The sequence below is a fragment of the Heteronotia binoei genome, chromosome 5 (assembly GCF_032191835.1).
Source record: "Heteronotia binoei isolate CCM8104 ecotype False Entrance Well chromosome 5, APGP_CSIRO_Hbin_v1, whole genome shotgun sequence".
Lineage (NCBI taxonomy): Eukaryota > Metazoa > Chordata > Lepidosauria > Squamata > Gekkonidae > Heteronotia > Heteronotia binoei.
In genome coordinates this window covers 75,629,511-75,653,000 of record NC_083227.1, presented here as the reverse complement: position 1 = coordinate 75,653,000, position 23,490 = coordinate 75,629,511, and the positions used below count along the sequence as shown (strand labels likewise).

At 40.2% G+C, this 23,490-nt stretch overlaps 1 protein-coding gene across 3 annotated transcripts in view; it reads left to right on the top strand.

Moving 5' to 3' along the window:
• The window catches only part of NR2C2 (nuclear receptor subfamily 2 group C member 2), a 52,833-nt gene extending 29,731 nt beyond the window's left edge, over positions 1-23,102 (top strand). For 2 of the 3 annotated variants that reach the window (XM_060239624.1, XM_060239626.1), the window contains 9 exons: positions 575-722; positions 1,964-2,057; positions 2,292-2,425; positions 2,810-2,987; positions 3,959-4,080; positions 12,575-12,714; positions 15,635-15,796; positions 20,113-20,218; positions 21,980-23,102. In XM_060239624.1, the coding sequence (XP_060095607.1) occupies positions 575-722; positions 1,964-2,057; positions 2,292-2,425; positions 2,810-2,987; positions 3,959-4,080; positions 12,575-12,714; positions 15,635-15,796; positions 20,113-20,218; positions 21,980-22,154 (1,259 nt within the window). In that variant the 3' untranslated portion in view covers positions 22,155-23,102. The remainder of the gene's footprint in view (positions 1-574; positions 723-1,963; positions 2,058-2,291; positions 2,426-2,809; positions 2,988-3,958; positions 4,081-12,574; positions 12,715-15,634; positions 15,797-20,112; positions 20,219-21,979) is intronic. The other variant, XM_060239625.1, reaches the window with a different exon arrangement.
• The last annotated feature ends 388 nt before the right edge of the window (positions 23,103-23,490 follow it).

The window sequence follows — 23,490 nt, the reverse complement described above, 5'->3', positions numbered from 1 at the left end:
AAGCTGTTTTATGATTAGCTATTAAGCCTGATAGTCTTATTTGTCTGCAGAAATACATTGCCAGTTCAGGTATGATTTCTAACATGTGTAAGTATATTATATTTAATAGAGCAGAGTATTTAGCCATAGGCATGCAGATCTAGAAACAGCAAAATAACACAGATAACAATGGCCAGCAAAACCTATTTCATATTCAATCAAACTTGGTTGGGTAGTTCTCATTCAGCTGACACTTTCCAGGTACTGGTTCATAACTAGACCTCCGTGATGTTGAAAAATAGAACTAGGAGTCATCAGCATTTTAATTATAGTAGATTCCAGAACCATTGATAATCTTCCTAAATGTCTATAGATGTTAAAGATGGGTAATAGAATTGAACCTTGAATAACCCATGAACACTAATTTTCAGTCATCACCTTTCTAAGACTGATCTATGAAGCAGAAGCGGAACCAGCACAAACTGGAATAAGCAGAGCCATGCAAGTTTGAAGTTCCTGCTTTAGAAAAAATTACACACTTTTTATAACCCTTTGAATAAGTATTTGTTTTCAAATTTCTGTACCTGTGGTGTAGCTGTACAAAGTGAAAGGAAGCCTTTTGATGTGCAGAGGGAGAAACCAACTAATTGTGCTGCTTCTACAGAAAAAATATATATCAGAAAGGATTTGCGAAGTCCTCTAATAGCAACTCCAACCTTTGTAGCTGATAAAGATGGAGCTAGGTAAGTGGAAAATGGGCTTTAATGGAAAAATGTGTAGTGCAGAGCTCTTGAGAAGTCAGATTACAGATGTTCTGTTGACAAAAACAGAAGACAGAATTCCAATGTAATTAAATTAATTTAAGTTCAAGGCCAATTGAACTATTTTTTCCTGCTTTTATGTGCATACGATATCATAGCTTCCTGTATATATTTGGACAATGTGCACCATGCCTTGACAAATTTTCTTGTAGTCAAGGAGCCAGCACTAAAATTTAGCAGCCAGATTAATTTTTCAGGCTTCGGGATTTTGTGTGTGAATGACCACATTTTCTAATTGTTGCTGAAAATCTGTCTGGTTTATTCTTGGCTTCATGTATGTTCTCCTGATCCTTGTTTCCTTCAACCGTAACTGAGATTGAAACTTCCATGTTTGAAATAAAACCTGCCGTAAGGCATGGTTCAGGTACTTTTAACAAACTTCAGTTTGCTTATTATTAAAGTTCTAAGCCAGAATGGTTTCCAATCCTGGTTTGTTAAACCACTCAAACCACAAACAGGAAATGTTCCATGTCAACTCTGCACACAAGAGGAGGGACAGAAGTCTGAGGAATCAACCAGAATCATTCTTATTACAAACAAATTGGAGTTTAGGTGTAGCCATTAAGTAAAGATAGCGATAATCTTTTATTTATTTGTGTCAACTCTGCACACAAGAGGAGGGACAGAAGTCTGAGGAATCAACCAGAATCATTCTTATTACAAACAAATTGGAGTTTAGGTGTAGCCATTAAGTAAAGATAGCGATAATCTTTTATTTATTTGTGTTAAGTTTTGCATGACCCAGTTCAGCATATCAGGACTTCATCTCAAACGAATTGTACAATTAAGCTTGAGACAAGGCTCTGAAATTATAAACTTCATGAGGCAGAGGCTTGTCAAATGCATTTCATCTCTGTTATATCATGTAAAACCGTAGTGCTTTCTACAGAGATATAAATAAGAGGTAGAGTTTCATTAAAAGGAATGTTAATTAATAGATTTCATATAAATATGGATATGGAGATACTTTCTGAGGATACATTCTGTAGAAATTAATTTTACTCATCTGATATTGAACTGCAAGTTATTGCCAAGGGGTTAGATCCAAAGAAGGAAAGAAGCTGGCAGAGTGGCACAATAGTGCTGTTCATGGGAAATGGTGCAGCTTTCTAATAAAAAAATATTTCTTATTCTTGGATATACATTTTCCCATTTTTGGACAGATCTACTGGTCTTCTTGATTCAGGGATGCTTGTAAATATTCAGCAGCCGCTAATACGGGATGATGGTACAGTGCTCCTTGCCACAGATTCCAAGGTAGGTTCCTTCACCTTCCTTGAATAACTAATATTTTGTTTACACAGTTTGTTTCCTAATTTTGATGCCTTGATGCCCATGCCCTTCTTCCTTAGAAGTATAACTCAGTCCACATTCTTCCGATCAGTTATCCGGAGGGTACCCCAGTAATAAAGAATCTGTTGGCTACCTCAGGAGAAAATATGTCTTAACTTCATATAATACTAATATTTTTACTAATATAATTTTTTACAGGCTGAGACGAGCCAAGGTGCCTTGGGAACACTAGCAAATGTTGTAACGTCACTTGCCAGTCTCAATGAGTCACTTAATAACGGTGACACTTCTGAAATTCAGCAAGAAGACCAATCAGCAAGTGAGATAACTCGGTATGCACTCTGTCTTAGAAACATTATTGGTTTATCTGTAAGTAGATGCATTGGAGAGCCAATGTGAAGCTGTAGTTAAAAATGTTAAGACTAGTATGTGGGAGAACCAGGTTCAAATTCCTCCCTTTGCCATGGAAGCTCACTGAGTGACTTTGGACCAGTCACACTTTCTCAGCCTAACCTACCTCTCAGGATAGTTGTGAAAACAAAATGGAGGAGAGGAGAACAATGTAAGCTGCCTTGGGTCTCCATTAGGAGAAAGGCAAGGTACAAAGGAATAAAATACATAAATAAAATTATTTGTGGATGTATTTGCTTCTTAATATATAAATATGTTAATAGAAGTGGAAAGAAACACATTTGATGAACTTACTCTTATTTCAGAGCATTCGATACTTTGGCTAAAGCACTTACTACAACAGATGGTGCCACAGCTCAAAATCTGGCAGATGGGTTGGATCCCACAGGAGGTGGAAATATTCACGTAATCAGTAGAGATCAGTCTACACCAATAATTGAAGTTGAAGGACCCTTACTTACAGATACTCATGTGACATTTAAGGTATGGACTGCCTTAATTTATTAGGCCAAGTCTGTTTCAGATAACTTTGAGAAGAAAACCCCCATTAGTATGTAAAATTAGAAGATAATTACAGCACCTTGGAATCTCTTTCCTTGCACAGCATCCTGATGAACAGGTAAAGGCAACAGGAATGACAGGGGTGTACCACAGCCAAGCAAAGAAGCTAGGCAGGAAGACCAACAGTGAGCAAGACAGGGACTATAAAGGTGGTGGAGATGAGAGGAGGTGGTGGGGATGGTCACAGAAGCACCTCTTGCTTGGGGAGTCAGGCAAAGTGGAGACCCTGGGACAGGTAGTGGGAAAGGAAGGAGGGAAAGAGTAGGAGGGTGGGCAGGCAAGGGGGAGGAGTGGTGGAGGGAGGCTGAAAGTAGCTGACTCTTAAGAGTCTTATACAGAATACATTACATAATGCCAGAGCGTTTTTGTAGCAGGAGCTCCTTTGCATATTAGGCCACATATCCCTGATGTAGCCAATCATCCAAGAGCTTACAGTAGGCTCTGTACTAAGAGCCCTGTAAGCTATTGGAGGATTGGCTACATCAGGGGTGGGTTGCCTAATATGCAAAGGAGTTCCTGCTACAAAAAAGCCCTGCATAATGTCTTTCTTAGTTTAAACAATAATATGAAGAGGAGGAAGTAGAAGTTCAAGATCATAGCTCATTTAAAATTCTTACAGATCGTAAAGAATAGAGAACTACTACAGAGACATGGCAATAAACTCTGCTTCATTTCTGTTGTCTTTACACTGAGGTCAGACCTTATTAAACCTATGTTTTTCATGTTGACATCATCAAGAAAAAATGGGTTATGTTTATAGTTCTGTTTATAAAACGGAAAGGCTATCGAGTATATTATATGTTGTATATTGTTTCTAATATTTATCTATAAATGATTTTAAAAGAATTTGTTAAAACTGAGGTTCAGATTTGTCCATTTCTGTTCTCATGCAGTTAACAATGCCTACTCCAATGCCAGAATACCTGAATGTGCATTACATTTGTGAGTCAGCATCCCGATTACTTTTCCTTTCCATGCACTGGGCTAGATCCATCCCTGCTTTTCAAGCACTAGGGTAAGATAGTTTTTCAGGGTGGGCTGGGCGTTGTTTGTTTTGTAAGTAATTAGTTGAATCCTTTCAAGCTATGCTAGCTATCAAAATGAAATGTTCTTATTCTCTAAAAGCTGAACCATTTGGGGAGAATGTTGATGAAAAGTTGGATGGATGATTCATTATTAAATGTCTCAGGATTTTTGGAGGCATGAAGTTCAAACAAAATAGCTCATTATCTTTGTGAGTGCTACAGTCATTTGCTCAATTTGTGGAATCAAGATTCCACTGTCTTACTTGCTTGATGAAGACCTGTGAAAATAGGAAACTGTGCTGTATGGCACTGACCATGATAATGAAGGGCAGATGGAGGTATTCACGTTGCCATGGAAAACACTTGGATACAGTCTGCAGTATGGTAGCTTGTCTTTTTCTTTCATGATTGCCATTAAATAATCATTTGTTGCCTTGGATGTAGGGAATTAGATTAGGCCTACAGACTGAGGGGGAAGTAGAAGTTCAAGATGCATTCCTTGCCTCCATCCACCCATTCATCCCCTTCAGGACTCATATAAATATGCACCTAATTGTTTGGATCCATCAGAAATCTCTCCAGATGAAAGGGATTTCTGTTAGTGGAATGCAACTTTGTTGGCCTTCCCTCATCCTACTGCAGCCCAAATGCCCCTCCCAAATGCTGCTCCTGTGGGACAGCAACTCCTGTGGCCAATATGGGGAGGAGTCAGAGGCTTTCAGTGGAGGAGGGGGATAGTGAAAATCACCCTCATCCTTCTTTCTGTGGGATCTAAGCCAGTGTAATCGTCATACGGTGTAACCCATCTCATCTTAGGAAGGGCTGACATTTATGGAGATGAACCAGTGTGGATGGAGACAGCCTGCCAGTTTGGATACTATCCAGCCTGCCAGGAAAGATCTGTCTCTCAGACCTTATTCTCTATGTGACTCTGCCTTCAGAGATGAGGCAAGTGGCTATTCAAAATAGGGCATGTTTTGTAGTGACACCTCAACCTTGGAACACCCTTCCCCTTGAGGCTCACCTGACACCTACTTTACTTTCTTTTAGGCACCTGGCCAAAACATCTTTTTACCCAGGCTTTTAATTGGGGGGAGGGGAGGTTATCTTATTAGTTTTTTAATGGCCTGCTTGTTTTATGCCTAGTATTTAGGCTGGTTATGTCCAATGGCTTGTTTTTAATATCGCAGTGATTTTAATTGTAAGCTGCCTTGAACAGGACTCTTAAGAGGCAGCATAGAAATATCCTAAAAACTAAATAAATAGGCTGGAATTAAACTAAATAAATAAAAACTAAATAAATAGTTCTGGATTAACATGTTTTCACATTCTGTGGGGAAAAGAATGAATTTCTGAGATGTGAAGAGCACCTGACCATTGGCTCCTACTTGCTGGAAGGATGTAACAGCCAGGATTTCAAAGCCCAGCTTGGCCCAGGGCCATTGTTGCACCTGCAAGGGGGTGAGGGAACAGAGATGAAGAGTTCTACAGAAACGTTCCCTGAATATGCAGCTATTAAATGGTTCATATTTCTTGCTGCCAAGCAATATGGTTACCCATGTGCATAGCAGGAAACAGATACTTGCAGAGCAGATAACTGAAGAGTGGGAACCAAACCAGAGACTACAGCTCTTTGAATGTTACTTAGGGTTTATTTAACACTCTTGAATGATCAGAGTACTTCACATATATTTTCTTGTGTAATCCTTATCAATGTAAGTATTAGGGGAGGGACAGTGGCTCAGTGGTAGAGCATCTGCTTGGGAAGCAGAAGGTCCCAGGTTCAATCCCTGGCATCTCCAAAAAAGGGTCCAGGCAAATAGGTGTGAAAAACCTCAGCTTGAGACCCTGGAGAGCCGCTGCCAGTCTGAGAAGACAATACTGACTTTGATGGACCAAAGGTCTGATTCAGTATAAGGCAGCTTCATATGTTCATTATCACACCTGTATTGCAGGTAGGTAGCTCAGTAGCTAGGCTAAGGCCATCTAACACTTATGACTAAGATGAGATTCAAATCTGATTTGTAGCTCAGTCCTGTACAGCAGAGATCCCCAACCCCTGGGCCGTGGACCAGTACCAGTCCACGGCCTGTTAGCAACCGGGCTGCGCAGTCTTGCCACCCCACCCCCCTGCAGTGCCGCACAGCCTCCCCCCCACGGCGCCTCCTCCTTCCTCTGCTTTCACAATTTTAAGGGGCGGTGAAGCGCCTCCCGGGCTCTTTAAAGGCTGACCCCACCCCTGCCAATCAGCTAATTGATCGCAAGGCCAGCCCTAGACTATCTGGTGCCCACACAAGGCTGACTTCTGGTGCCCCCCCCCTCCGATAACCAGTTTTCAAAAACTGATGAATTGTGGGGAAAATGAAAAGCACAACACTTGAACTTGCTCCCTAACCTGGAGATCCCAGGCAAGCCTGATCTTGCCAGATCTTGGAAGCTGAGCAGGGCCAACTCTAGCAAGTATTAGGATGGGAGACCTTGGAATAACAAAGTTGGTAGGGCAGGCTCTATTCAGCCCCATCTCTGAATATCCTCCAGGCCCCCAGTAGTCACCAGGGGCTGACATGACTTCCAGATGTGCACATATACACACACAAAATAACAAAGAAACCAACTTGAAACTGCTACTTTAAAAAAAATTGTGAAAGTAAGTAATACAACAACCTTTCATTTTCTTTGTCAAACAGAAAACAGTTTTAGCACACAAATCACAAGGTGGTAGTGCTAGTGGACTTGATATTCCCTGTAACTTGGGATCTTAAACACACATGTGGAAGCAAACACTCCAGAAATGAATGAGCCTCCCTCATTAATGAAGTGTCATCATCCTGCCATGTCTACCTTGCCACATCACCAGAAGTGGAATCAGCAGGGGTGGCTTAATGTAAGGAAAAGGAAAGGTCCCCTGTGCAAGCACCAGTTGTTTCCGACTCTGGGGTGACGTTGCTCTCACAACATTTCCCTGGCAGACTTTTTACAGGGTGGTTTGCCATTGCCCTCCCCGGTCATCTACGCTTTCCCCCCAGCAAGCTGGGTACTCATTTTACCGATCTCGGAAAGATGGAAGGCTGAGTCAACCTCGAGATGGTGTAAAGAAAGCAACTTTAAATGCGTTATCCAAGCTGCCAGCTGGTTTGGCTTGGGGAAGCAATTTAAAAAGATAAATGCCTTCTCCAAGCTGGCTGACAGGGTTATGGGGGCTTTGAAAGCCACACAATTTGGCCACTAAACTCATTGGCTACCACTACCAGACATACAGAACTTACACCATAGAGATGTAGAACTCCTGTCTACCTCTATGGTGCCTCATGGCTAGTAAAGGCTTTCAGTTTTGAACCAGAAGCTTAGGCTGTGTCATCCTATTTTTTTTTTAAAAAAAGTCTGCAACGTGTGTGTTATGCTACCAAGTCACAGCGACACCCATGGTTTTGAAGACAAAAGATGTTTAGGGGTGGTTTGCCATTGCTTTCCTTTGCATCATGACCCTGGTATTCCTGGGAGGTTTCCCATTCAAGTACTAGCCAGGATCAACTTTCTTTGGCTTCCAAGATTTGACAAGATCAGGCTAGCCTGGGCTAACGTAGCAAGCAAAACTGAAGTACCTTAAAGACCAACAACATTATGGTTTTAAAACATTTTTCACAGGCTGTGTGCCATACTAACATAGACTGGTATTTATGCATTGTAGCTGTCTTCACAAATCAAAATATTGTTGGTCTCTAAGGTGCTACTGGACTTAAATTTTATTCCCAACTGCAGACTAACATGGTGACCCACCCAAAACTATCTTTTTCAAATAAATGTTTCCCCCCTGAAAAAGTGAATGCAGAACACGGTAGTGGTTAATGGTTCCCAAGATTTGAGAGAAAAAGACAACAAAGAGCAGACTTACTGATTTCCAAATAGACATGCCTAACCATAGTAAAACAAAAAAGGGCAGCTGCAGCTTGGGGAATCTGATCTTTTACTGAAAAGTCTTCACCATGGTAATCTGATCCCCACCCCTGCTCGCACTAGGTTAGTGCTTTTTATAATGAAAGTATAGGAGGGAGAGCACACTTTGCCTGGAGCACAGAATTAGCTAGGGAGGGGTCTGGTCTTTCTCACTCCTTTTTCTTTGCTCAGGGGGTCACGCCCTTTCCACTCTCCTTGCAACGTCCTTGCAGCAAATCTGGCCAGGGCAAAGCCTCGCAAGCCCTGCCCCCCCATACAGCCTGTTGCTGAGTGACACGTGGAGACTACTGCAAGTAAATTCGAAACCTCACAACACTTTACTCCTGGTGGGGAGGGAATCCAGGAGTCAGCAGACTCCTGTCTTGTGGAATGGGCAGACTTCAAGTGACTCGAATGTGCAGGCTGGGAAGGCAGCTGTGACAGCAGGCAATTGACACATATGTGGCCTGTCAGCACTGCTCTGCTCTTAAGCTAGTGCAGGCGGCCACTGAGCACGGAGTTGGAGGCTCAGAGTCAGAGCAGTCGGCAGTCTTTCTGGAGCCCTCTTTGAACACTGAAGCACCGCTGGTCCGGACTGGGAGAGCAACTGGAGAGAGGCAATGCCAGCAGCAAGCAGCGCACGAGGCCAGGAGGCTCCTGCTGCGCCTGTGCAGAGGACTCAAGTTGGTGGGATGATAAGAGCCGCGCCCTCTCTGTTGACAGAGGAAAGGCAGGGAGAAAGCAACCAGATCCAGACTCCCAGGGACTGCCGCAGTATGCCACCTGCAAACCTGCATTCGCAGTCACGTGGGTGGCAGCCAATTCAGCACCCCTGGGAGCCCAGCGCCCTAGGCAGTTGCCTAAATTGCCTAGTGGCAGGACCGGCCTTGGCTGATTGGCGGAGGGGGTGGTTGGCCTTTAAAGAGCCCGGGAGATGCTTCACTGCCCGTTCTTGGGCCTTAAAATTGTGAAAACAGAGGGAGGAGGAGGTGCCGTGCGGGGGGGCAAATACGGTGCCTCCATCCGGCCGGTCCCTGGTGCCAAAAAGGTTGGGGACCACTGCTGTACAGCACAGTCCTAACCAGAGTTACACTCTTGTAAGCTCTTCAGTGGACTCAGAAATGGGTATACCTGCTTAGCGTTGCACTGTTAGACACAATGCTATATTAACTGTACATCAAACCCTAAAAGTGCACAGACATGCAACAATGGAATAAACACTTTCCCATTTTACAGATGGAAAATGCCCAGCACTGTCAGTGCATCTGTGCTTCAGAATTAATAACCTGCATGTTCAATAGTGCCTTCTTTCCACTAATTTTTTAATTTTACATTTTTATGTAATTTTATGTTTACTATGTTATCATAATAATAATAATAATAATAATAAATTTTATTTCTATCCCGCCCTCCCCACCTCAGCAGGCTCAGGGCGGCTAACAACATTTTATAAAAACATACAATAATAATAATAAAACCTTTAAGTTTAACAATATAAAACATCAACAATAAACTTAATAACATTAAAAACCAGTTCAATAAATACAGTTCAATAAATCATTCAATAAATACAGTTCAATAAATACAGTTCAATAAATCATTCATCCCTGCTAAACTGCAAAAAACCCAAAACCCTATCTTTGGAATGTTTGGTAATGAACCACGAAAGAACATGTCAGGAGAAGTAATGGAAGCTCTTTATTACCTTCTCCATCCACAGAAAAGTTGCCACACTGTCCAGATTTTAGGACTTACATCCATAAATGTTATAGTGGAGAAACCTTCCCTTCTTCAAACTAGCATAAATTCTCAGGTGTTTTTACAGTATAAACAAGTTTTATTAAGTTTTAACAGGGAAGATTAGGGAATTGAGAGAAGGATCAGGGATAAGGTACAGAAAATAAAAGAGTAGATTACATTTATTACTACATCATGAAAGAAAAAAAAGTATAATTCATTATACCTGGAAGTATCCAAAAGTAGTACATATTACCTTTAAAATCTACAAACTTTTTGATATACTATAAAATCCTACTATTTAGTGGGAAATTCCAGATTTTTATCTGTCATATCTGTGTTCATACAAAACCACATCTATATGTTTTTAATCTACACCAAACAACAAAGGAAAAAGAAAAAGAAAAGAGAGAAAAGTTCAAATTCTGGTCTTCAATACTATCTTATTAGGCAAGAAGTTCCTGTATATAACAGCAGCTGTATATTGGCCATATTTCTCTTATCTAAGTTACAAAGGAATCTCAAGGTTAGCAAAACTGAAACCAACTTCTCATTAACCATGAAAGGCCTTTGAATTAAATGGGTACAGTTATAATGTGCATGTCTTATTAGCAAATGTTGATAACTTTAGCGACCTACTTGAAAAGCTAGCTCTATTTAACAAGCAAAAAGGGTGGATTTTCTAAGAGAAAAAAAAATAAACAAAGGAGAAGAGTTTTTACAGCACTCATCTCCAACAACAAAGAACAGGGCAAGAACTCGCCCTCCCTAATTGTTCCCAGAACTTCACACTAAACTGAGAAAAGAACCGTTGATCTATAAGGAAAATTCATCTCACTTCCATCAAGCTGCACTCCTAACTTTTCTGGAATACAAAAGAAAGAAAGAAAAAGCTCTCAGTGGATTATTTCATTAGCTGACATCTCAATACATAAGGATAAACGATAGGGGCCCTCCTCATCTAAAAATGGGCAAAAATAATCAAGGTACGTACACAGTTTCTTTATATTCCTTTTCATATGCCTTCTTATACGTGTGTGCATACCTATATATGTATGTATACAAGTAATTCTAACTACAATAGTTCAAATTCTAATTAAACAGCTTAACTTTGGGGGCTTATTTTAGCATGTATTTAAATTTTAAGAGATTTTGCAAGCTGTTAAAGTCATTAAAAACCCTCATTTTTAACAATAATTTTTTTAACTTCATTATGATTTTGAGATATGCAAAAATCACAGCAAGCCAAAACAAGCTACCCATTCAATTTAAAAAATAAAATATTAAATAGTCCTGCTTTAGATTTGAAGAATCTCTCAAAAAAAACCCAATAGTTTCAAAATTAAATCCCAAGATATTATGCCCATTAAAAAATGATCTTACAGTCTCTTCCTTTTAATTCATATAAAAATGTAAATCCCCTAATTAAAAAATGAGAATATCCATTCCAAGATTACGTCAGAGCCATAGTATCAACCCACTGCATAGTAAAAGATTATAATTTCTTCTTAAAATTTTTCCAAGATCTAATCATTGTTGGACTTGTCATGAGACTGCAGATTGTAGATCTAATCCTTGTTGGGCTTGTCATGAGACTATAGATTGCATCAACTGATTTTTCCCCTTCATTGCTAAACATTTTTACAAAAAGCTTTGGAGCCAGGTTGAAGTTACTCCCCCCTTCCTTTGTCTCAGTGAACTGTAGGATCCTTTTCTTTTGCATAGGTATATTTTCTGCATCCATTTTAAGATCAGGCAGCACTGGCTCAATCCATTGTCTTTCCACTTTTCCCCGCTTCTGAGGCAGATTTTGTGCTCATTGATAACACTGGTCTTGCATGTTTTCCATATTTTCACATTTTTCCATGAGTTTTCCCATTTGCTCCTTAACCAATTCTGCTAAAAGACCAATTCCTTGCTTATGGAAAGAATTGTAGCCATAAAATCTCTTGAATGATTAATCTCTGTTTGGTGAATCATTTTCCTTGCAGTTATAATCAGTACGATAGTAGAAATCAGAAAGTAGGTTCAAAGTGCCAGGTTAAAAATCCAGAAATCCAATTCTTCTCATATAAAGTCACCTTCCACCTTTGATGAAGCTTTAGTATTTTGATAGTCCAATTATCGCTTATTTAATTTTTAACCAGATCTGTCCACAACTATATACTCAGTCCAATACCTTTTACTTGAAATAAAGACAGTTGTTACAAGCTTGTTCTTTTAATTTTAGAAGCCTTTCTTGTTGGGGGGGGGGTGTCTTTTAGCCTCCTCCCCCTTTTTTGAACAGTCAAATTTGTTTTATAATAGGACTTTAGCTGATAGGTTGCATTCCCAAATAAACTTACTTGCAAGGTATAGTTTGTTAGTTGAAGTAGAAAGAAAATTAGAAAGAAATATTTTATTACGGATGGACACACCTAGTGCCATGCAAAATGGCGATTGTCGCAGTGAGGCTTCAGAATAGACAAAGAACCAGGCTTCGCCTGCCGATGAAATCCATGGGAATGTCAAATCCCATGCTATCAGGGCTCCCCCTCCAGGGGTCCCTTCGGGTATCTGAATGTCCAGACACCCCTCAACCTGCTCAATTTAGGGAGTTCGCAAGAGGTGTGCATCCCCCGCCTTGCTGAGCTGAAGCCAGAACAGGAACCCCTTCTCAGGTGTTTTTAACAGAGACAAACAATATAGCCAGTTGTAAATAACCTACCTACAGTAAGTCCTTCACTTGGGCCTAATGTTCAGCACCTCATAAAATGAAGTATAATGATTTTAGACACAAAATGTTACTTTGAGCTTTTTGTATTTTTTTTTTAGGCAGGATTGTAACACAAGCCTTGTGCGTGCCTGTTGGAATGAGTTGTTCACTTTAGGCCTAGCTCAGTGCGCACAAGTGATGAGTCTGTCGACTATCCTGGCAGCCATTGTCAACCACCTGCAGAACAGCATACAGGAAGGTATGTGCATGGTAATGTTTTTTATGACTTTCATTCCATGACTTACTAAATTGCTGTCTTATATCAATAGGACTTATGTCCAAATAAGTGTGTATAAGATTATGGTGCTAAACTGACAAAGCATGTTCCAAAAATATAGTTTCCTCAGCATCAAGGTATGGAGGAGAACTATTTACGGCTCTCCTTGTTTTAAGGTTGGTCATTTAGCGTATGGAAAGCATCAGTGTGGTTGGAACAAGATGATAAAGGGATTCTTAGTTTCTTCCTCCCCTTGTACATCTAATGAATTTGTAAACACAGATGAAATATCCAGAGCCCTGTAGATTTTCAAGCTTTGTGTATACTTGTTATGTTGTGATGGGTGTGGAAGCTCAACAGGAAAACAATTAGAACACCACAATAATCTATTCTCCTGCGCATAGGCATTTGCTTCCTGGTGACTCTCAGATTTTTATTATGACCACAGGAAGGTAAACTGTTAAGGATATACTATAAAAAGTATTTGGTAGAAAATCAAGCATTTGCTGTTTGAAAGCCTTTAAACATCTGTTTAATTATCTGCAGTGGGTGTACCAGAGAAATGCAGATACCTTTCTGACCACTTATGGCCTCATTACTAAAAAGGAATCAACAACAGTTTGCAGTTGGAAAGCAGCTGTAGGAGGCAGAGCTTCTAGACTGCAAAATCAGCTGCATGGCTAATGAAAAATGTTTTCTGCTTGGTATTGAACATGTGAAATTCCTTTGTGTTTCTTCCCACTTTCACCTGTGGGTGAAACAGACTCTTATCCAATTAATTTTAATCTGTGACCAACTTCAGATCTTTTCAGCATAGTGAATTTGTATTTAGCTTTATTATTGTGTTTTGGTTTAGGTTTAGCAAAGTAAAATTAGCAATGTTTTCTGATTTGTTAAATCCTTTCAAACCTAATTATAATAAGCAGGTTCCACCCCCAAACAAGGCCCTCAAAAACAGCATAACTGATGTAGTTCCTCTGGGCAAGGAGAGAGGCAGGATATTCAGAGGCCTTGGAGAGGTAGGTTCCCTACATTTGACTAAGTTGGGGCTGCAAGATTTTCCAGCATCTCAAACTAGAGGTGCTTTAAGGCACTGTGGGAACAGTAGACACAATGGAGTGATCACCTAGAAAGTGAAGGATCACAATAGACAGAGAGTTGCTGCAACTATAAAGTTAGAGATGTGCTGTGTTTCTATTCAAATGAGATTTTATTGGCCCAGGACATAGTAATTAGCATATCTTGCCTACTCCCTGAAAATCAGAATTAACAGGTAAATCACCATTATTCTGTAATCAAGTGAAATTAATTATTTTAATATAATAATAATAATAATAATAAACTTTTATTTATATCCCCTCCTCTCTGCAGTTGGTGGAATGCCTAATTTATGCAGTTTGGGGAGAGCAGTTTAACATTACAGTAGTCAAAAATACATAGAAAAGCAAAGATCTATACAGTTACTAGAAAGAGTGATCACGATACAATATTGAAGCCATAGTAAAATATATAGGGTCATTTACAAAGAACATGACATGGTCTTTAAATGGTTTTCTTCAGTGTCCACTTTGTATCCAGGTTTTTAAAAAAATATAAATAACATGTTTCTGTTGTTTTATGCAGCATTGACCTATATTAATCAATTACCACAGAATGAACAAACACCAAAAAAAAATCATACTAAATATGAATATTTTGATAAATCTTTTTGATAAACCAGAGAAGGAGATAGAGGTGGGAGTTAATGAATGAAAGGGGTGTGGAAATATTTTGAGTTCCAAGTAGCTCTGGAAATCCTGATCAACTATTCTTATGTTTTCCTTCTGCATCTCTTCTTTCATTACCAAGCCAAACAATAGTCTGCCAGTTTAGATGTAACAATAAGCTATGACCCTAGGGTTGCCAATCCCCAGGTGGGGGCAGGGGATCCCCCGGTTTGGAGGCCCTCTCCCCACTTCAGGGTCGTCAGAAAGCGGGGGGAGAGGAGGGAGATGTCTGCTGGGAACTCTGTTATTCCCTATGGAGATTTATTCCCACAGAAAATCACAGAGAATTGATCCGCGGGTATCTGGGGCTCGGGGGGGGGGGCTGTTGTTTGAGGTAGAGGCACCAAATTTTCAGTACAGCATCTATAAGGGCCCTGCGGGATTTGTCGGCGTTCCGCAGGGCCTGTAAGACTGAACTGTTTAGACAGGCTTTTCTGGTTGATTGAAAATGGGCTGCCACCGGACATCCTACAGAAGCTGGCGATCATAGTCAGAACCCAATACCACCAGACTGGATTGAGACAGCGCAAATAGTTTTAAACTGATAAGTGTATTATGGTTTTATATGTTTTATGGAATTGATTGTTTTTATGATATTGTAAGCCGCCCTGAGTCCGCTTGCGGAGAGGGCGGGATATAAATGTAAATTAATAAATAAATAAATAAATAAATAAATAAAAATAGTCCCTCTCCCCAAAATATCCCCCAAGTTTCAAAACCAGGGGGTCCAATTCTATGAACCCCAAAAGAAGGTGCCCCTATCCTTCATTATTTCCTATGGAAGGAAGGCATTGAAAAGGTGTGCCGTCCCTTTAAATGTGATGGCCAGAACTCCCTTTGGAGTTCAATTATGTTTGTCACAGCCTTGATCTTGGCTCCACCCCTAATGTCTCCTAGCTTCACCCCCAAAGTCTCCTGGCTCCACCCCCAAAGTCCCCAGATAGTTCTTAAATTGGACTTGGCAACCCTATATGACCCACTGAATCACCAGGCATATGGGAAAGTCCTTGTTCTGTCCATCAGTGTGGAATCTCAGCAGTGGGTCCATGATTCATGACAAACTACAAGCATGAGTTGAGCCAGCTGAAAGGTTATTTTGATCTAAGGAAGTTTAGACATTTTTATGCTTTCTTAAGATAATGTGCAATGTCTACTTGCAGATAAACTTTCTGGAGACCGAATAAAGCAAGTGATGGAACACATCTGGAAGCTTCAGGAGTTCTGTAACAGCATGGCTAAGCTCGATATTGATGGATATGAATATGCTTACCTTAAAGCTATAGTCCTCTTTAGTCCTGGTAAGGCATTTGGTAATTATTATAGTCACCTTCCCTTGACATCTTGATATTGTGATGGTGAATTTACTCTTTTAGCACTAGCTGAATTAAAAACGATTGGTGATGATGCTATGCTTCTGTGTGGACTATGGATCTCTAAGAAGAAACTCTGTAATATTTCAGTTAATAATAAGCTGATATGTTCTGCTGACTCTTGATTTCAGTGTAATTTACTTTATTATATTTACAGCTCTTTCTTAGAAGAGCAATATTCTCAATTCCCTTCTCTCTGTTCTCTTATATATCACATCTAAAATAACTCAAATAGCATGAAATATTTAGTAGGCTACAATACCATGATACTTAAGGATTGCTCTAGCATAAGGGTAGAGAGTGTAAAGCTTATGGGCCACATCCAGTAGGCCACATAGACAATCTCCTGCCAGTGTTCTGTGGTAGCTTGCCCACAAACCAACTGTCCTGGAGGGGAAGGCCTTGGGAGGTGGCTGGTTGCAGCCCACAGGCTCTTAACTGGCACACCTTCTTCTAGAAAAACTTTATAGCACACCTGTTGGTTTGGGGGAAGGCTCTGTTTGCAAAATTATCAATGTTTTATGTTGGAGTTGGACTAAAGAATGGTGAACAGAAGTATGTCCTTTAGCTTTTAAAGTGGCTGAAAAGAATTTTTGTTAACATTTTTTATTAAGACAATCGCCCCCCAATGGTGGAAAATGCAAAAGTGACCTGAAAGTCTACTACTCTGTGGATCTACTTTCCAATAAACATTGAGAAAACAAAAGGTAAACAGGATTTCCCCAGTCCTTGTAATCGGTTCAAAAGGACAATGAATTATAAAAACAGGTGATATCTACAAGACCATTTAAATCCCCTGAGTTCTGGATGTTTAAGAAGGACTATAAGTAAAGAAATAAGATTCTGTTGAGGCTACTTTCACCGTGAAACAATCAGTTGATACTTAGGCTGTTCCAGAGCAACAGTTTGCTATATGAAAACAGCCTCCAGGCAGTACAATTTAAGACCATCATCTACTGATTGCTTTTATGACAGTAAATGAAATTAGTTTAGTTTAGTATAATTTATATCCTGCCCTCCCTGCTGAGACAGGCTCAGGGCAGCTCACAAAAAATTAGCAGACTGTAAAACTAGAAGGATGAGGAAACTGATCTCCAGTGAGTCATACACTCTTTTTGAAATTTACAAACTGTTCTGATACAGGACATCTCACAGGGTGTCTGCTGTGAGGAGAGGAAGGGAAGGAAATTGTAGCCGCTCTGAGACTCCGAGTGAAGGGCGGGGTATAAATCCAAACCCTTCTTCAAACATTAACCAGTTGAAGTCTTAGAACACTGATCAAATAACTGGATTGCTGTGTAAAACATCATACAAAGAAGGGAACACCATAACATAAATAGCAGATCTACAGTAGATATAAATTTCTGAACACATTAACCTGCCTTATGCTGAATCAGTCCTTTGGCCCATCAAAATCATTACTGTCTAGCAGCAGCTCTCCAGGGTCTCAGGCAGAGGTTTTTCACATCACCACCAACCCATCTTTTAAAATGGATTAAGCCACAGCTCCTCCCCACAATAAAAAGCATAACAATCAGAAGTCAGTAAAACTAGCTGTTGCAAAGATTATTTAGATAATAGATGCAATATATGCTAAGCTTTAGGAAAGTGTTTATTATTGTAGTTATTACAAGCAGGTGACCTGCAAGGGGCCTCTCATTTACTATTTCTTCTTGCTGTTCCCTGCTTCCTTCTTTCCTTCCCACCCACCACCAATTTTTCCTCTAATTTTTCTCCTACTGAACTAAGTAGTTCACACCCTCAGCAGAATATAACTGCTGTAATCTTTAAGAGGGCAAAGGCAGTGCAAGACCTTGCATGGCTCCAGATTACTGCTGAATGGGGCTTCTTGAGTTAATTAGCAGCCATTAAAGGGAACAGTGCCCACCATCCAACATACCTTTATTTTGTCCCTGTTTTCAGCTTTTTCTCCTTAATTCCTTGGGAGAACCTTGGCCAAGTTGCATAGTACCAGCTAAGCCAAGCCTATTTGCATGTTGGGGAACCTGCAAGCACTAGTGCTGGTACTTCACTTACCCCTTTATCTCTTCCCCACACTATTTCCTCTTTTGCTTCTCCTGGTAGCTTCCCTATCTCTCCTTTTCCTTCTTCCTTCTCTCATTCCCACGTATCAGCTAACCTACCTCCTATCTGTCCCCCAGTATTCACCTTTATTTATTATTTACTTACTTCATTTATATCCCACCTTTTTCCACAATGGAGACCCAAAGCAGCTTACATAATTTTCTTCTTCTTCATTTTATTCTCACAGCAACCCAGTGAGGTACATTAAGCTAAGGAAGATAAAGGAGATTGTGAGCTGCTCTGAGATTTGGAGTGGAGGGCGGAATATAAATCTAATATCTTCTTCTAAGTGTGTATGACTGACCCAAGTAATCCAGTGAGCTTCTGCAGCAGAGTGGGAGATTTGAACTTAGGTCTCTTAGATCCTAGTCTGAAACTCTAAACTATTACACCACACTGGCATTCATGGGCTAGCTGCTGTTGAACAGCAGCAAGAAGCCAGGTGTGGGTGAATCATGCAAGTCATATGGTAGGAATTGATCTAGTGTTTGCTGCTAGGCCTTGCCCCAATGAATCTTCCCTCAAAGGTCAAAACCTCCCTGCTTTTTAGTGATAGAAACCAAGGCTTCAAGGTACTGTTGTGGTTGCCTAGCAATGGGCACTGAGGGCATTCATTTCTACAAGTTCTCCTTTTATAATTTTTGAGGGCTTTAACATCCCTCCATATCCATCTATCTATAATTTTTCTGCAAACCTGGGGCTTGGATATTAAATATACTGGCAAGTGGAAGGTCCGCTGTTTCCTCTTTGCCTCTTTCCTTTTCCTGCTTCCATTTTTCATTCCCACCCATTAACCAGCCTACTGTTATCATTCCATCTGTATTCAGCTTTCCCTGGCCTCAGCAGCCTTTGCATGGTCCAGTTATGCAGTGGCAGCCACCAAGCTGAGTTCTGCAGTGGGGAATCCACAAGGACTTGCAAAGGGCACCTTACTTTCACCTGTATCCCACATAACTACACTGTTTCCTCTCTTCCCCTTCCTGGCAAACCTCATATTCTCCAGTTTCCCTGTTTCTTTCTGTACTTCCCACTCAACAACCAACATATCTTTTATTTGCATTCCCTGTCCTTGATATTTGTTCATTTTTTACACCTTTCACCACAATGGAGACCTGAAGCAGCTTACATCATTATCCTCCATTTTGTCCTCACAAGAACCCTGTAAGATAGTTTATATTGTGAATGTGTGACTGGCCCATAGTCACCCAATGAGCATCTATGGCAGAGTGAGAATTCAAACCTGGGTATCCCAGATCATATCGTAAAACTCTAACCATTAGAACATACTGGCTTCTATAGGGTGGCTGCTGTTGGACAGTAGCAAGGAGTCAGGCCTGGATGAGTGATGTAAGTAATGTGGTAGTGAGTCACTCGGTGATTTCCGACAGGTCTGGCCTTGATGAGTCCCCCCTCAGGGCCAAAAAAGCCCTGCCCCCCCCCCAACAGAAATCAGGGCTTGAAGGTTTGTTTGTTTGCAAACCTGGGGCTTCTCTCAGGTTTGTAGAAATATCTCCCTTTTCTGTTAATGACTCAGCCATATTGCGAATTAGATATAGTAGTAGTAATAATAATAAATAATAATAATATAGAGAAGCAAGACCTTTTTTTTGGAGGGGAGGGAATAAACAGTTCTAAATCAGTTTTATAGTCATGTGTCTAAGTACCCTTCTTTCTGATACATGGCTATCGTTTGCCTCCGAAACCTGATTTTTCTGATCAGCCAACTGCAAAGTGCATGCACTGTATTAAAAGCCGAATTAGATCTTTGATCATGGTTAGTAACAGTAGTAGTGTTGTTGTCCATTACATTAATCTTATAAAAATTCTCTATTTATTCATAAGATAAGTCTGTAGAAATAAACATCAGCTTTGTATAACTCTGCTGTCTTTTAAGCAGCTAATTCCATTATTTTACTCCAGTTTCGTTTATATTCAATGTTCAGCATCCTGGAATGACTGAGGTTTGGAATATTCTGTACAACAAATACCAAGTTTAAGGCAAACAAATTTTGAACTGTTTTAAGACGACCCTAGCTACAATCCTCTTTTCTGGGAGTTATTCCAACAGAATAAAATGGGATATAAGTAGACGTACTTAGGATAGTTACTCTTATTGTTGTTTGGTGCAAGTGAATACACTTTTTGTCCCCTTTTTCTAGATCACCCTGGTCTAACAAGTTCTAGCCAGATAGAAAAATTTCAAGAAAAAGCTCAAATGGAATTACAAGACTATGTTCAAAAAACCTATCCAGAAGATACTTACAGGTATTTTATTTACACATTAAATATATACTGTATGTATCTCTCTCTCTCTCTCTCTCTCTCTCTCTCGGCTTGGCTTCGCGAACGAAGATTTAAGAAGGGTGCAATAGTCCACGTTTGCTGCAGGCTCGCTGGTGTATGTATGCAGCTGTCCTAAATACAACCTTCAGAGCAGTAATAAAAATAACAAATTGAAATTTATTAATTATTGAAACTACCCAAAACTGCTAGTGATTGTTGGAGAAATATAACCCTGTGGTTACTGCTATTTGAAATCAGTGGCATCTAAAAATGCTTAACTTTAGAGAGCCAGTTTGGTGTAGTGGTTAAGAGTGGTAGACTCTAATCTGGAGAACTCAGTTTGATTCCCCACTCCTCTACATGCAGCTGCTGGGTGACCTTGGGTCAGTTACAGTTTTCTCAAGAGCTGTTTTTTCAAGAGCAGTTCTCAAAGAGCTCTCTCAGCCCCACTTACCTCACAGGGTGTGTGTTGTGGGGAGAGGAAGGGAAGGAGATTCTAAGCCGCTCTGAGACTCCAAGTGAAGGGCGGGGTATAAATCACATTTCTTCTTCTTCTTTAGGTGGATGATGCCCAATGCCCATAAACTTTCCAAGTAACACATTTCACATTAATAGGATAAAGATATTAAGCAAGTATCCATATTCACAAAGCCATCTATGAGATAAAATAACAGGGACCTTATTGCAACACTCATAAAAACACAGTAAAGCTTATTGCTCTGCTTACCCAGAATGACCCACAGCAGTCAATCCCCACCCAATGGGAACACCGTGGTGACAGTCCTTATGCTTAATAGAACCCTTTCCCCCCTGCCACAGAGTCTCTTATGCAGTGGCCAGACAAGCAAGTCCATGACCCATCTAGTAGAGCTACCTCCCAACAGCTGAAAGCAGCAAGGCTGAGGGGGATGGAGGCATCAAAGGATGACCGCTGGGCAGTGCCAGATGTCAGAAATCCAGCAACAACAGGAGGAATCAGTTGGTGGGGCAGAACTGATTTGTGCATGTGCCCAAAGACACGGGGATGTGATGGTAGAGGGGGAAGAAGCTTTCCCAATGCGGAAGGGATGCTGGTTAACCTCAACACTGTAAATAATCAAGTCCTGGATAACAACATTTTTACTATACCTAATGAAGATACATAATAAGCTGCATGAATATTGCCAAGTCCAAATGTGCACATAATGGAGGCCAAACTACAATGCTGTGAAATGTGACTGGCAGGTCCTTTTTGCAACAATCTTATCAGATATATATTTTTAAATGTACAATATTAACACCAGTGTTAAATATATGATTTTGTACATTTTTAAGCAATTGGTGTTAGAAAGTCCTTTCTGTTCACCAAAAGTAAGTGTTTATTTTTCTCCCATGGCATTTCTAGGACACTGCAAATGACATTTTTTGCTTATAACTAAGACTAGGTTTCAGAGAACTACTGTAGACGTGTCTGAATGCTTGGGCATACCTAGAGGAGTTCTTAATTTATTTCTTTTGAATTACGGACCTTCAAACTGGGTTGTGGTCTGAAAAACAGCCTTGAGCACTCATGCACGCACACACACATGTATGTGTGTTTAAACATGTACACAGCTGTAGAAATTCACTGGAGTACAACTGTTGAGATTTTTCATTTCATTTACGAAGTGCAAAAATAAGGAAAGACATTCAGATTGATCAAATGTTTATAGTTAGCCTTAAGAATCAGTGCATTCTTCATGTTCTGTGAATTTTCTTTTGCAGGCTAGCCCGTATTTTAGTTCGCCTCCCAGCACTTAGACTAATGAGCTCTAGCATTACTGAAGAACTCTTTTTTACTGGGCTCATTGGAAATGTTCCTATTGATAGCATCATCCCCTACATTCTGAAAATGGAAACAGCAGAATATAACGGCCAGATAACAGGCTCCGCTTCCTAGAAAGGGTCAGCGCATCTTGACGGATCTGAATAACTTTGACTCACTGGTTAATTGACATGATATGTATAAATATTTCCAATACGTTGCATTTTCCTGTTAGTTATTCTTGTCCATTTGAAGGCAAGATAAAAGAAAAAGACTTTGGAATAAACCTTCTGCAAGAACCCATTTCTGACAGAAGGAATATTATAATGTCTTTTGATGAAAAGGCTATAGTGAATTGCTAACAAGCTTGCAAATAACGCTTTTTATTTGGAACCTGTTAGTGAGCAGAAATCCTTTCTATAATGTCAAGATACTAACTGAAAATTGCTGAACTGAGAATGTTCTTCTGGAGCCACAGGCAGAGTTCCATTTGTACAGTGAAGTATTGCTGTCTCCCTTTCTGTTGGAGTCTTTCAGACCTCCGGAAAAGCTGTTCCTAAGCACGGGAGGGTCCATTGGAATGGCATGCAGTACAATGCAGAGGACTCCAGCTCTGCGTAGAAGGAAATCGGCAACAAACCCCCTCCCCCTTGCACAAGCAGCAGTGCCTCCTGCTTGAGCAATGGGTTCTTTGGATCCCAGCCAGTGTGTGTATATTTTTAAAAATACCCTGGAATGAGTATCCAAAATTTGCCAGGATGTAGTGATATGAGCACTTTCAAAGCAGACCTGGTGAAACCTGACATTGCCATCACCCCTGCTTGATACAAGCGGGGAAAGATGAAAAATAGCATTTTAACTACAGATGCATGAGTGATTTGTAGAAAAACTTGATAAGCTGTGGGCGACAATCATTTATGCTATGAAATTTCAATTGTTATGTGTTTATTAGTAATGTGCTTCTTCAAAGCAGATTTCTATACTGTTTGAAGTTACATTTTGCTAAATTAATATAAATGTTTACAGCATAAGTGAAACATAATGTTTATGACTCAGCTGTCAGCATAATAAATGCTGTAGAATTTATTCACAGCATACTGATTTCTTGCCTCAGTAATGAAGAATCATGGAGATTCTCAAACAGTTCAGTACCAGCCTGTTACTGTTTTACTTGTCAATGCTATACTATAATATGCCTTTGTATTATGCGTTACATCAGTCATGAAGTTGCAGGGGTACTATCAGTTTCAGTTACAACCACTTGCTCTTTAGTACTTACATGTACAATAAAAATTTCGGGTTCATTTCTTCTTCTGAGAGTTAGAAAACTGACAAGGGGCATGACCTAAAGTCTAGTATGAAGCCCAAAGGATCAGATATTCTGCCTTAGTCATTATCCCCTCCACAGTTGCCACCCAAAGCACTAGTTTAACTTTCTGTTGAGAGTCACTTTACATATGACAATGGTAGT